At 41.7% G+C, this 14,221-nt stretch overlaps 1 protein-coding gene across 7 annotated transcripts in view; it reads left to right on the top strand.

The window, feature by feature from the left end:
- cspg5a (chondroitin sulfate proteoglycan 5a) overlaps positions 1-14,221 on the top strand; it is a 39,042-nt gene that overhangs the window by 12,782 nt on the left and 12,039 nt on the right. For all 7 annotated transcript variants that reach the window (XM_026373264.1, XM_026373260.1, XM_026373258.1 and 4 more), the window contains exons 2-3: positions 179-1,145; positions 12,376-12,564. In XM_026373264.1, coding sequence (XP_026229049.1) covers positions 179-1,145; positions 12,376-12,564 — 1,156 coding nt within the window. The remainder of the gene's footprint in view (positions 1-178; positions 1,146-12,375; positions 12,565-14,221) is intronic.

Raw genomic sequence — 14,221 nt, 5'->3', positions numbered from 1 at the left:
TCCCCATAATAATGACTGTTTACGTCTTCTTTGTATACATAGATACCTCTCTCTACTCTAGAGTCAGAGTCTTTTATTTGTAATCAAATAGAAGCATAAATAAAAGTCAGAGCACCCTTAAATGAACAAATCAAACTTTATAAATTTGTACAAATTCATATTTTTTGTGTGTTTTCAGGAAATGTTGTGGGAACCAACGTCACTGAGTCGGACAGCACGGCCAATGTTACCTCCCTGCTTAGCGAGGAGGAGGGACCTGCCAAGGTCAACGAGGTCACTGTCGCAGTAACTGGGATAAGCAGCTCGGCTAGTCCTGACACAATCCACGCTGTGACCCCGAGGGCCGGCCGAATCCCCCGCGCTGGCGAAGAGGAGGAGCAAAGCAGCGGTATGTTTGGTGAAACGGTGGCTCCGGCAGTGGAGGAAGTCACCGTGCTGACCACGCCTCAGCTCAGCCCCGATTCAGCTGAGACGGAGCACCTACTGCCCAGTAATCCACGCAGAGATGAAGCTGCCGAAGTCGAGGCTGAGGAGGAAGAGGAGGAGGACCGTCTGCCACACACTGACCCACCTTGGATCCACTCCAAGGACACAGCCATGGTTGACCTTGATGACCTCGTCACCACCACAGCTCCACCCTCCATTGCCACCAACCCCTCTAACCCTGACGTCCTCCATGTGGACTTCTTTGACCCCTCCTCTCGTGGACGCAACCTGGACCTAGCCCCGCCTTCTCCTTCCTCACTGGCCCATGAGCTGCAGGGTGGTGACCCGACCTCCTGGGCGATGCCAGACAACTACGACTACCTCACGCCCTATGAGGAGGGCGTGTCCCCTACTGCTGATGAGTACACCTACAGCACCACGACTGACGCCTACGATAGCGACGAAGACCTTCGGCTGTCTGCTGGGTCACCGGCTCGCTCCAGGCCACGGGTCCCGGGGTCTGGCTCCTTCATCCCAGGACGTCCAAACATCCCTCCCGCAGCAGCCGGACCGGTGAATGGGTCAAATGGGATGGGCGGGTGCCTTGTAGGCTACCAGATGGTTAACGGAAGTTGCCGCTCGCCTTGTGACATGCTGCCCAACTACTGCTTCAACGGTGGACAGTGTTACCTGCTGGAGGGCATGGGAGTTTTCTGCAGGTGAGAAACAACACAACACCACACACCATCCACCATTTCATCACCCTCCACTACTATACAGACCAAGATGTCTCAAAGGAAGCTAATTTTGTCATACAGTACACGTCACTGTAAAACAGAAGAAGGGTTGAAAAGGGCACTTCAAATTCACACTGTGTAACATTTCTCAGCTAACGTGTCACAGTGTTCACGGTAAAAATAACAAAATACGGCAATTACTGTACTAACAATACTATAACTGAGTAAATAAAAGGCAGTGAAAACTGAGCAACAGTCAAAGGTTCAAGAGGTTAATTATAAAAAACAATGGGGAAAACAGCGATTCTTGTTGAATAATACTGCACATTGTACAAAACGATAAACAACCAAAGTAATGCATCTGTGAAACACTTCACTTGTTTGCTCATTTACATGTATAATCAAGTGGAAATATATTGTTCTGGCTCTACAGAGTAGTCACACACACCTATATAAAGCTGACACACGCTTTGTGACACATTCAGATTTAATTTGCTGCTCTCTGCTCAGGAACTTGAGGAAAAACTTGTGCACAACACAAAACAGCCTATTATTGTTATTTTTAACAAGAGACTTTTATGTGGAGATATTGCTCCAGCTGAAATGTGGTTTTCCTCTGTGAGAGCTGGAGTCATGCAAACTGTGCACAAACATTATAATATGAGCAAAAACACCAAAAAACACAGAAACTGCAAAAACAAACATTTACTCAAATACACACGATGATCTAGATGTTGATATTACCTGTATAAACTCTACTACCCCCGTTACTGTATGACCTGCCTATAGGGTACAGGCTTCTGCCACAAACTGTAATAAAGACTTTTCTCAATAGTCGATCCAATGGGTTGCCATGGTGACGAATCTAGGTGGAGGTCAAAAGTCAAAAGGATTAAGAGAATCATTTATGATAATATGGTGTAAGCCACAGAGTTGTTTCAGCTCAGCGTGAGTCGTCTGTCCACGCATCTGAAAGTCAACAGATCTGTGGATGAGAACCGCTGCACGAGCGCAAGCATGGGTTCAGGATTAAAATGGTGGAGGATGGGGGAAGGGTGGTGTGGGCTTTGTCCGAAAGCTTTACTGTTGATTGATTTTGCCACAAGATTTTAAATGTCAGATAGTTGTGTGACCAGACCAAACCTTTCTATCCTGAACAGAGGTTCTTCTACTCTGGGTGGGTAACTGGATAAATAGAAGATAATATGATAGAAGATTAAATTTTTAAGTTTTACAGTGAGATGAAGAGTGTAAAAAATGATGGAAACATCAGGTTTAGGCGTCAATCCCAGAGAATTGTTTTTACAGCCACCATTTTGTAGTGGTGGTCAAAATTCATTCAGGAGGAAATCCATCACACGAGAGGCTTAGAAAACAATTTAAACACCCACAGTAGCCTTGGTTGAGGGGAAATGGCTGCAGCATCAGATCTGAGGCTTATTTTGTGAATCTGTGTGATCACTCATATAAACATAGGCTTCCCATTTCCAAATGTCAGAGATTTTACATGTACCTCCCCATAATAACGAAATATACCAACCAATCAGTGAGGAGAGACGTCCAATTAACGAACAGCTGCACAGATTTACATGCAAATTTATGCACAGTTGCGATCAGTCTCCTGACTGGAGCTGATGGGAAAATATTAGAATGACTCACCCAGCCAACTATGAGATAAAGACGTGTAATTAGCATAAACAAGTAAGATAATTGCAGAGATATCTAATGATTTGATGTTCTGTTTGAATTACTCTGCAACAAAAATGATTTTACAGCACAAAAAAGTAGACGTTGTTCTAAGAGGTTAAATAGAGCAGGTAACAAAATGTAATGTGTTTCTACTAAATTACTGTTTATTACCAGTTTGTCAAAGAATGAAAGGTTCCGTGTATGTGGACAATATGTGCGTATGTGTTTTTTATTGCGTCTCGATTCATCATAAAAGCCTCATGTGTGCTCCCACATCTGCTTATCGGTGCGATAGCATTTCATGAAAGAAAGAAATAATAAAACCTTGAAAGATAGAAGATACATTATGGACTGGATCCCATATTTCATCCAGGTAAAGTACTGGTCACTAGAGTTTTGACCTTTTCCGTTTCCTTTATCCACTAGTCTTGGCCGTTGGTCAAGTGCTAAATTTTTCCTCTGTGTGTAGTTATTGTTGAATAGTTGTAGATTTTTTATTTACTGTGTAATAATCAGTACTTTTACCACTAAAAAGAGAAGTGCAGTGATGCTCACACAACGATGTTGAGAAACATATTTAGGGCAGATATCGGGCCTCAGTCAGCAGATAGTAACAGTGATGAACCTCCTGAGAGTGAGTCAGATGAGAACTGGGAGATACTGAGAGGCATTTGACTGCTGGGCAAAAGTTCAATGTGGGTCACTGGAGCGCTGGCACAGATGAGGACCAATATGTTCCTCTGTATGTGTGTTTGAGTAGGCATGATGTGTGTCCCGTTTCACATGTGACTGAGAATGAGAGCACACGTGAAGCTCACTTTGTGTGTGTGTGTGTGTGTGTGTGTGTCTGTGCTGAACTGAAGCTGCTTCACACATCAGGACAATTCAATTACATCAGGATGAATGTTGGGACCTTTAGCTCTCTGCAGTAAAACACACGACCCTTTGAAGTACTGTTTATTCACCTCTCACCAACCTGTCGTATCTCATTCCTACAGACAGAAATACATTACACACCTGCTGGGAAGTTTACCTTTCTGAATGTAACCACCGTAAGGCCACTGTTTTTTAGTACACGCTAACATTGACATGAAGATTAACAATAGACATTTTACTAAATAAATAAAATAATATGAATAAATCCACATGAGAAATTTGCATCATAATGAAAATCACAAACAATTAGAATACTGATTGGTGCCGACCAGCTGGGTTTACTTTTTATACACATATGCAAAGCACATACTGTAAAATTAATGTAATGTAATGTACTGTTAATTGTTTAAAAGGACACACAGCCTGAGACAAACACCTGTATAACCTCATCTGTGTTCTGAGGACTATTAAGACACGGTTAACTTGTGTCTTAAGTGTCACTGGACGTGAACCTTTCCTAAAAATGTCTTTTCATTATTTTATCACCTTCGCTCTCTAGATTCTAGTTACCATCCTTTTTTTTTAGGAAAATGCAAATGCAGCATGGATTTTACTAGATGTGGGTGTTTCTGTAGTTAAACCCACATAATGGACTAAAAGTAATAATACTGCAGCTTTTGTTGCTTCATGTAAATATTTCTAATATATTGTATTTCGTCCTCCACCTTTGTGTGTGTATGTGTGAGTATCCATGAAGAGGTGTTCTTTGGTTCTCCAAGCTGTGCTCAGGCTGAATCTAAATGTACATATAGCAAAAAGAAGAGAATCTGGAGGAAACAAGAAACAAAAGGGAAGATCCTCGGACGTTTTCAAATCAGTCAGAGCTGTCACACATGCTGTTGCTAGTTAATCTGCAGCATGCGACTCTGCTGTGGCCCAGTCAGATGAAACACACCTTTTCGGCTCCGTTTATTTATCGAGATTTTAACTCAGTCGTAACAAAGTACAATGCGATCTCTTCTTCTTTGAAGCTATCTGCGGCATCTCCGGCGCTGGCTCTCCTGCCCCTGACTTATGGGATCTGACAGCGTTAGTGTCGTAAATCGCTTGCTCTTCTAGAGCTGCAGCACTCAGGACCATATTTGGGGACAAGAATAAGAAAATCTAAGGAGGAGAGGAACAAGGGTGTGTGTCTGGGAAACAAAAAGAAAGCATGACAGAGAGGATGTTTATATTCTGTTTATGAGAGAAAGAAGAACACGCTGGAAGGGACAGTACAAGGGGGAAATAAAACAGAAGTGAAACAGACTGTGAGAGCGATGGAGGCAAAAAGCAGGAAATCAACTGGAAATGCAGGAGAGATAGAAGAAGCAAACAAAAGAGTGAAAGGAGGCAGAGGAGAAACTGAGTGTAGAGAATGAGTCAGAGCCTTGTAACGCTTGCCAGAATGGAAACGACTGAGGCGAGCCAGGTTGAGTCTAATGGTGTGTGTGTGTCCTGTAGCTTGATGTAATTAAGGGAATCTTTGAGCACCAACAGCAGTTTGTATCCATTTTAGATTTCATGATCACATCATGGAAACACAGTCAAACCTCCCACACACACACACACACACACACACTCAGGATTATGGGTGTATTAGGGATCACTTCCAAGTCAAAGAGCGTGGTGTTGTGGAATCAGGCCAGAGGTCAAACACACAGGAGATTTACGATTGCTGGGAATGCTGGGACAAACACACACACACACACATGCACACACGCAGCGTGTTATTGCCCAAGGTATCTGACGCATTCAATTGTCAACTACATACACATGCACTCATTTGTTTTTTAAAAGTTGTAATTTGTCACAATGCAGAGTAGTTTGACTTAAATGTGCACACGCATGCAAACAAAGACAGAGTCATCAGGATTTTATTGATTTGTTTTATGCAGGCAGAGCTAACACGCTGGACTGAGCCAGTTCACAATGTATCAGCTCTCCCTGGCACCGTCTTTGTGTTTTCGTCTGGTTCAAATTCTTTCAAATGTTTTATGCTCTTATTTTGAAAGAGGAGTAGAGAAGGCATAATCTGCAACAGATATGTCATTATGCAGCAGTGGAGTTTGATACGGACGACATTTATCCATGGATAAACATCACTGATATTTATTACAGTGATGATAATACAGAGTTTCGCTCTCTCCATAGTTGTAAGTGTTCTCACTGGACGAGCTGAACTCTCAGCGAAGCAATTAGTGATCCAGAAACACCGCTTTCTTATAATTGATGAAATTCAGTTCTGTGCACAGTAATGCATCAAGGCGACCATCTGCCTTGACCGGTTGTATTGAGTGGAAAGCAGATAGAGACATTTGGACATTTGTGTTCTCATATTCAGCTCATATTCAGTAACATTTAGATATGTGCAGGGTGCCAGTGCCTGTCTGAAAGCAGCTCATGTGACACAGCTTTCAAATTGTACTTTTTCCATTATTTTAGCGATTTCCAAATGAATCCATGTGTCAGAACTCATTAGGGGGAAATGAGCATCTGTATAGCAGTAATTGGTTGGCTGTTTATTGTGATGTGAATGCTCTCCAGGGAATCTGGGGTTTATTTAAATAGGTTTTGATTCCACTCCTATCTGCAAATCCATGTTGGATAAATCATGTGCAATGTTAACCAGCTCCTCTTTATATGAATTAGCATGTAGCTTAGTATTTACCCTCCACACAGGCACAGGCAACATCACACCCATGAAATTTTAGGTTTGTCCTGACTTGAACCCCGGAAAACTTCACCCATCAAAATGTCTGCAAGTACCAATTATGTCATCAGCGTTTCAGTTTTCAAATAGAGATATTTAGTATTACTGGCTGATCGAATGGAGCCGTGTTCCCTTAACTGTGGCCACTAATAAGGTCATGATGGTTCCATCTGCATAATGGAAGCAGATGTAGTGATCTTTTATTTAAGCTGGTTTGTTTTAATGTGGTGCAGAGATGCCTTGGGGAAAACTAGAAGGGCGCTGATGAAAGACAAAAAGCATCTGACCTAAAATAATATTACATGTGTGTTTCAGATGGAGGCGGCCTGCATTTATATTTATTTAAGATTTAGTTTAAACTCAGCTGCTGGATGGCTAAAACTCTTGGACATTGGGAGCATTTTGCAGAACAGAGCTTCTGTCATTATAATCTGTTTTATTTTTCAAAGCTTGTCTCCTGCTTGATGAACATGTGTCATGTGTACTCACAATCCATAGTACACAGAGAAAAGACAATCACAGTGACATAAAAATATAGGAAATGCATAACTATTTATAGAAACAACTAAAACTTGGAACTAGACAACTTGAAGATCAGGAATTTGCTGCTTTGTTCACAGAGAAATTTAACTTTTCAGTGAAATCTCCTCACCTCCAACCACAGCAGCCAGAAAGAGAAAGAAATGTCACATTTCTAAGGTTTTAAATTTAAATTTAATCAGGTAGCTCATGTTAACATTGAAATGTCTTCTACAAGACAAACCTGAGAATGAGAAACATTCATAATCACACAGCTGCACACCCTGTATACAAATCAACACGAAAAGAAGTGTGTAATATCACACGCTGCAGTCCAGCGTCTACAGTGTCTGCAGTGAATGTCCAAAGTATAATTGAAAAATAACATAGAATAAAAGTTTATAGTTCACCACAATGGAGAAATGTTGTTTATTCTCCCAAATATACAATTAAAGCAGCACAGGAGTATGAGAGGTATGGAACAAATGTGGTTAACTATGGACGCTGCAGTCTGAGTCCTTTAATATTTGGTATCTGGTAAACTCATTTTTAAAATTACATTACAGTTAATCTGACAGACAAATAAGAAACTAATAACCCCAGAGAATACAACTTCTGAAACTCTGAACTCTGCTGTTGTTTCTGATAAAAGTGAATTGTAAACTACATCATTTATTTCATGTAATGTGTACAATTATCTGTTCTATCGCTGACTAACACAAACTCTATGTCATTCTGAGTCATGCATCTTTTTCTTGTTAAAAACCAAAAACTATAAACTTTTATCCTCTGTCGTCCGTCGTTAAATTTGCCATAAAGTCGACGAGACGAGAGAAAACTCTGCCGGCATTTCAAAATCAAATCCAGTCTTTACTCCCGGCCTCAGCCTGACCTGTGTTGGCCTTCGTCTCCCAAAGCCCTCAACACAATGAAAAAGTTTGCTTTTTGTCAACAAAGAAAAAGGAGACGAGAGTAAAAGTTGTAAAGTAACTACACCCCGCTCGCCTGATGTCATCAGATCCACCTCTGTTCGGGTGCTGGAGATCTGATGCAGTTGTTCCTTTAGCCTCACTCTCCAAAGTTTCCTCAGTTATTGCGTAAGGAAGATTTCAGTAAAAATAGTTTTGTTTTGAGGCAAGAGTTGGATTTATGCTAAAATATTCAGCAAACTCTCTGCAGTGCCCTCTCCTGTCAGCCCAGATCCAGGTCCTTCAGGTCCAGCTGTCTGTTTGATTGTTCTTCCTCTGCCCTTGTTATTACGGATTACCCTCTCCTTATACAATTGCACTAAATATTACAAAAGCTAGAAAACAGTGACAAGAACACGACTTTCAACAGACCTGTAAGTTCTTTAAATGTCCTCCAGCTTCTGTTTTAGACGTGTTGCTCATGGCTCACGTCTCTATCACAGGTGATCTGGTCTCCTACAATCCTGATGGATTTCCATCCATCCAGCTACTCAACCTGACTTTTGAACAAGGAAATCCCATCCTAAAAATTATTTGTACCGTTCTGCTAAGAACTACTTCCTCTTGTGTTAGCTTGTTAAACTATTTTCCAAAAATCTTAGTAATAAGGACAATGCTTGGTCAACAAGCTACTTACTTATTTACTCACGTGTCAGGTGGATTTTCTCTCTCAGACAGACATTGACTCTTTGGCTTTGAGCTAAAATCAGGATTTTCACTTTCCAAAATCACCTAGACGCTCCTGCTCTGTGCTGGATTTTAGACCTACGCCGTCTGTCCCATCTGTCTCACATTGGCCTTGCACTTTCCCCTCTCCTCCTCTGACCTTCTTCTCAGTAGCCCCCACGTCTCTTCCCTTTTCACCCTCCATTACTCCTCATCAAAACCAGCAGGGGGTCTTATTAGAAAGCCACAGCTCCATCTGCACCATTGTCACCCTGTGCAAGTTAAATGAAAGACTCTCTCTCTGTGTCTGCATGTCTGCTTCTCCCTCTCTTGTCCCAGCAGACCAGACTAATCAGGTAAATATTGGGGGAGATTTGTTAGCTCTTTGTAACGTGGCTTCGGGTCGCCCTGATGTTAATTCTTCTGTGTTCCTGCCGGGCTATGACTGCTCTTTAAATGTGGCTGCTGTGAGCCGTGGCGATGGAGATAATGACGAGTTGGAGAGGAAAAAACTTTGCCGTGGACACAATGGGAAAACTTTTGGGACTCGTGGGAGGTTTTATAGGGGGAAGGAGTACGACGGAGTGACACTGGATGATACAGCTTCACGCTTTTATTGTTAAAACGATGTTTAACAGTATTTTTGTCCCTGATGAGCAATCATCATCATTTGCTGTTTGATTTCTGATCTGTGCAGCTGTTCTGGACGTGAGACTTCTGGTGGAAGAAATTCAATCAAATTGTTTCTGAAACTGAGCCAAGAACTGTTTCCTCTTGTGTCAGCTTGTTAAACTTTGTTCCAAAATCCTTAATGGATTAGACTAATTTCTGGTCGACGTATCCCATGAAAATAACACAACCAACACTAACTTATTACTTTCTAACCTCACGTGCGACTCGCAGGTTCATGTTTGTAAATTTAAATCTTTAGAATAAAAACCCTAAGTAATAGTTTGAGCAGAATAGTTTTTAGCAAACGTAACTGAACAGGAGTAAACTGTGTGTTTGTTGGGGACTTTTTCAGCTGCAGATTCATCCACATTTGGTTCCACAGCTTTGCATCAGCACGGTTATGTCCAGGAACAGGGAGAAGGCAAAGATCTGCTCCTAAAATGTATTATTATGGGAAGATTTTTGAAAATACAAACAGATGGTAGAAAATCTTCTTAACAACAAATAATCTGGTGGGAAAAAAAACTATGTCAACTGGAGCTACAGCTGTGGAGTGAGAAAAGAATCCTAGCTCATGTTTGATTTCATGTGAATTGTACTTATTTTAACAGAGGACACCTGTGTCAGGCTTTTATTACTTCACAGCCACCATTTGTTGTACTTTTCCACTTTTATTGGCATCATCATTTTCTTTCATCCACAGTTACTTTAATCATTTATTTCCACAACAATTACAATAATTCTGGGTGATACTTACTTACTATACAGTGTATTACAGTATTTATCACATCATCATCCATGTGTATCTTTTGCATATGAGTAAACAAACAATTTATTAAAAACATTTAAATCCAGTTATGATCCACCGCTTTGGTCCATTGAATCTCCAACATTTGTGGTCCTCAGTAGATGAATCATGTTGACTGTCATTTAGTGCCAACATCAAGTCAACAGATGAATTTGTTCAAAAGCTGCAGAACTTAATGACTTTTCCATGAGTCTCAGCTGTGCCTCAGTAGCAAAAGTTACAAGCAAACATTACACCTGCATCACATTAGTGCTGTCACTATCAGCATGCTGATGTTAGCTCATATCTCAAGGCGTCACAGTGTCAGGTGCGGCCTCACAGACCTGCTAGCATGACTGTAGACTGTTTGTGTTGTAGACACGTTGTGGAACAGTGGAGGTCTGTGGCACCGATACAGTTCAGCTCATTGTTGGATCTTGTTTACCAAATTGTTTTGCATTCCTTTACAATTATTACTGGACCTGAATATGCACCTTGGCCTAATGTCAGAAAAAAAAAAAAAATCTGTTGCACAAACTGAAAGCATGAGATGTGATTCAGCTGGAGGCGCTTGGCAAAGTGCAAGAGGGGAGGGAGGAGGAGGGAGGCTGACAGGAGGGAGGAAAGATGGAGAGTTAAAGAGCCAGTGAACAAGAAAAGAGATTTTCAAGAAGTCAAGCAGCAGCGGTGAAGAAACAGTTGGAAGAAAGAAAGAAAATGGCTGAAATTCGACAGCGTCCCTCTGGAAGAATGTGTGTATGTGATGGAACGACGTTTCAGCAGCGCATCTGCTGCATTTGCCACTCAGATGGGTTGCCATGATGACCAGCACATCCTCACTCACTCACTTTCCTCCGTTATGCATCTCCCTGTCTGTCTTTCTCTTTGCACCCCCCCACCCCACCCCATCCAACTGTGACTTACATAAACCTCGTCTTTGTATGAAGGCAGAAACGCTTGGAGGCTGAGTGCATCGAGGCTTCCTTCAAAATGTGGTATTGGGCTTTGTCGCTCTCTCTCTTTCTCACCTACACTCAAAATGACTCCTGGGTCTTTGCCAGCGTTTGAAAGCATCAGCGATTCAGGAAGGATACAGGAAGTCAGTCGGTGAAAGGAGCCTGCTTAGCATGTAGAGAGAGTAGCTGGCCGTACACCTCAACACCTCCATTCACTCTATACTCTCTCGTCCTTATTAGCATGTGCGTGCAGTTGTTTTCAGTACTACTGAACTAAATGTTCATAATGTCAAACTATTCCTTTTAGAGCAGAGACACATCAAGCTGACATTGAAGAACTAGCAGTGACACAGAGGGACTGCTGCATCGTCTCACGTCACCGTCATTGAGCCACAAAGTGTCACTTGAACTTGCACTGATTTAAAATACTGAATTTACTGAATATTCACCGATAGGGGTCTGACTAGTGCCAATGACAACCACAACAAAAACTAGGGCGGCAGATGCTCACAGACGGACCAACGTTCACCAATCGCCCTCCTGTGTCACGGGTTTTTATCACACACACACACATTGAATTTATTATAAACAGCTTACTTCCACTGTACAATTAAAACCATAAATAAATCTCAACTGGACTAGTTTGAATTAAATCAGGTCCTGTGGTCACATTCTTCCACATGTGACCATGTGCCAGCATCACTCAGCACTGTTATAGTCTCATTAAGTGGTGAAAAAGATTTACCATTTTACATGCCAAGCAGTCTGTAGACAAAGCCATCTGCCTCTGTTGTTTATGTCCCCAGGCGGTCAGCATAGCCTGTCAAATAGCTATGAAGGCAGTCTGCGACCAAAATGGCAGCTGTTTGTGTGTTTTTGTGCTTGTCTGTCTACTAATGTGCCCATATATACATCCACATATGGATGTCCGTATGAACTAAGTTAGATCTTTAAGCCCAACTGCCTTTTACAAGTGTTTGTGCATGTTTGATAGAGTCCACATGTGAGTCTGTGTGTGACAGTGAGTGTGTTTATAGGTGGAAAATCACCCCAGGCTCTTTCTTTCTTTTTCATTTTCAGTTTTAAGACACACAAGTTGATGATATTATGCTTAATAACAAAGCAATGAACAATGGACTTTGCATCCTGACAGGTTTTATGGTCAGATGCTGTATGTGGTTGAAGGTAATCAGCAAGAGGGAAGAGATCCTGAAAGTGAAGTGAAGAATTAAAAACATGCATGATGCAAACCCACTTTTCTTATCTACTTCTTCTTCCACCTTCCTTCCTTTCTCTGCTCTTTATTTCCCTTTTCTCTGCCTCTCAGATGTAATGTCCAGGATTACATCTGGCACAAAGGTGGTCGCTGCGAGTCGGTGGTGACTGAGTTCCAGGTGATGTGTCTGGCTGTGGGCGCCTCGGCTCTGGTGGTGCTGCTGCTCTTCATGATCATCGTCTGCTTCGCCAAGAAGCTCCACGTGCTCAAGACGGAGAACAAGAAGCTGCGTAAGCGCAGGTGAGGCTCCACCAAACACCTGAGCCAAGTAAGAGTGTCCTTCTACCCCTTATTGGAAAAATTATTCACTTCAGTTAATGAAGAAAAAAAATTAGTCCTAGACGTCTGGTCCAGATTTGCCAGATTTATTTTCAGTAATAAACAGAATAAAGGAAACAAAAAGATGTAAGATTGTGATAGAAGTCACACAGAGAATTTCAATGATTGAATTGATTCATTTGTTTAACACATCAGTCAAACAAAACTTGGGCACTTTCCCTTGAGGCATCCTCACTTTTCTCAGGAGACACTCGCTGTGGTACATTACTCCCATTAGAGTTAAAGACTGGATGAGTCTGAGGCTGACAATGTCTCTGGTCCAAACTGGTGCCCTGCATTGTTTCAGGGTGAAATTCAGAGACAGCCTAGAGGACAGAAGGGAAAAAGATGTTTGGTGCATTAAGCAGAGCTTCGAAATCAACAACTTTAGACCCTCACTGAAATTCAGTCCACATGCGAGATTTCATAATTTGAACTCTGTGTGCCGCCCCAGTGGATTTCCAATGTAACAATCAAGATGTGCTTAAAGTGTAGGCTGTCAGCTTCAGTTCAAGGGTTTAGTCCAAACTATTTGATGCATCATGTAATTACTGCTATTTCTGTTCATAGACCTGGCAGAGCATCACCAGGGAAGAAACCCAGCATCTAGTGATGTCTGTGGGTTCCAGACTTTCCAGGTTTTGCAACCAAATAGTGAAACTAACAATTTAATGTTTGATTATTTTAGTCATGCGTGTCCTTTTGAGCTCCACTGGTACAGAAACATATATTTTTCTTTCTCATAATTGTAATTATCTTGTGACATCCTAACATTTACCTTGGATCCAAAGGTTGGGAATCACCGATCGACTGTATTTCTGTTTGAAATGTATAATTAATTTAATTAGGGTCTCGATTACCTATTTAAATATGTGTTTAGTGGTAAGAGAAGCAGGGTGCTAATGCCAAAGATGTTGGTGACAGGATTGAAATCACTGACCAGGAGAAGCTTGCACACCTTTTGTAAAATGTCAGCTCGGACAGCAGCGTGAGACACGTACTGTAAGAAGAGGATGCTCAAGATTAGTGGGAAACATAAAGGACGAAAGACAGGAGACGTTAACGCTTGTCCATCACAAGAGCAGAGAACGATGAGGCTGTGGAAGCTTTTGTTCCCCGAATATATGAACTTATTTTTAAGAACTCAGAACGACATAGAAAGGTTAAAGCGATGGATGCTAAAGCTTATTTATAGGTTTTTATCCATTTTCTTTGAATATTATTTAAATCCAATCATTTAACAACAATTTCCCCAAGTGGATCAATAAAGTATGCCATTATTATTATTTTAAGGAGCCAGTGGTAGAGGAGGTTGGGGAGGATGAGGAGGATCTGAGACAGTGGAAGATGGAGATGGGGGATGGGTGGCAAAGAAAAAAAAAGAGAGACGAGGACAGTCTGATGGAGGTGGGGGGTGGATGGCTAGTGCTGCTAAAATAGGAAGCGGTTTATAGAGAGCGAGTGAGGAAAACAATGAAGGAATGTTGGATGAGATGAGGAAGAAGGAGGAAGAGGAGGTGGGGGGGAGCTGATGGAGCGCAGTTGGTGGAAAAGAGATGACGAGACTGATGAGAGAGGA

Source organism: Anabas testudineus, chromosome 16, assembly GCF_900324465.2.
Source record: "Anabas testudineus chromosome 16, fAnaTes1.2, whole genome shotgun sequence".
NCBI lineage: Eukaryota > Metazoa > Chordata > Actinopteri > Anabantiformes > Anabantidae > Anabas > Anabas testudineus.
This window is presented reverse-complemented; position numbering and strand designations above follow the sequence as displayed.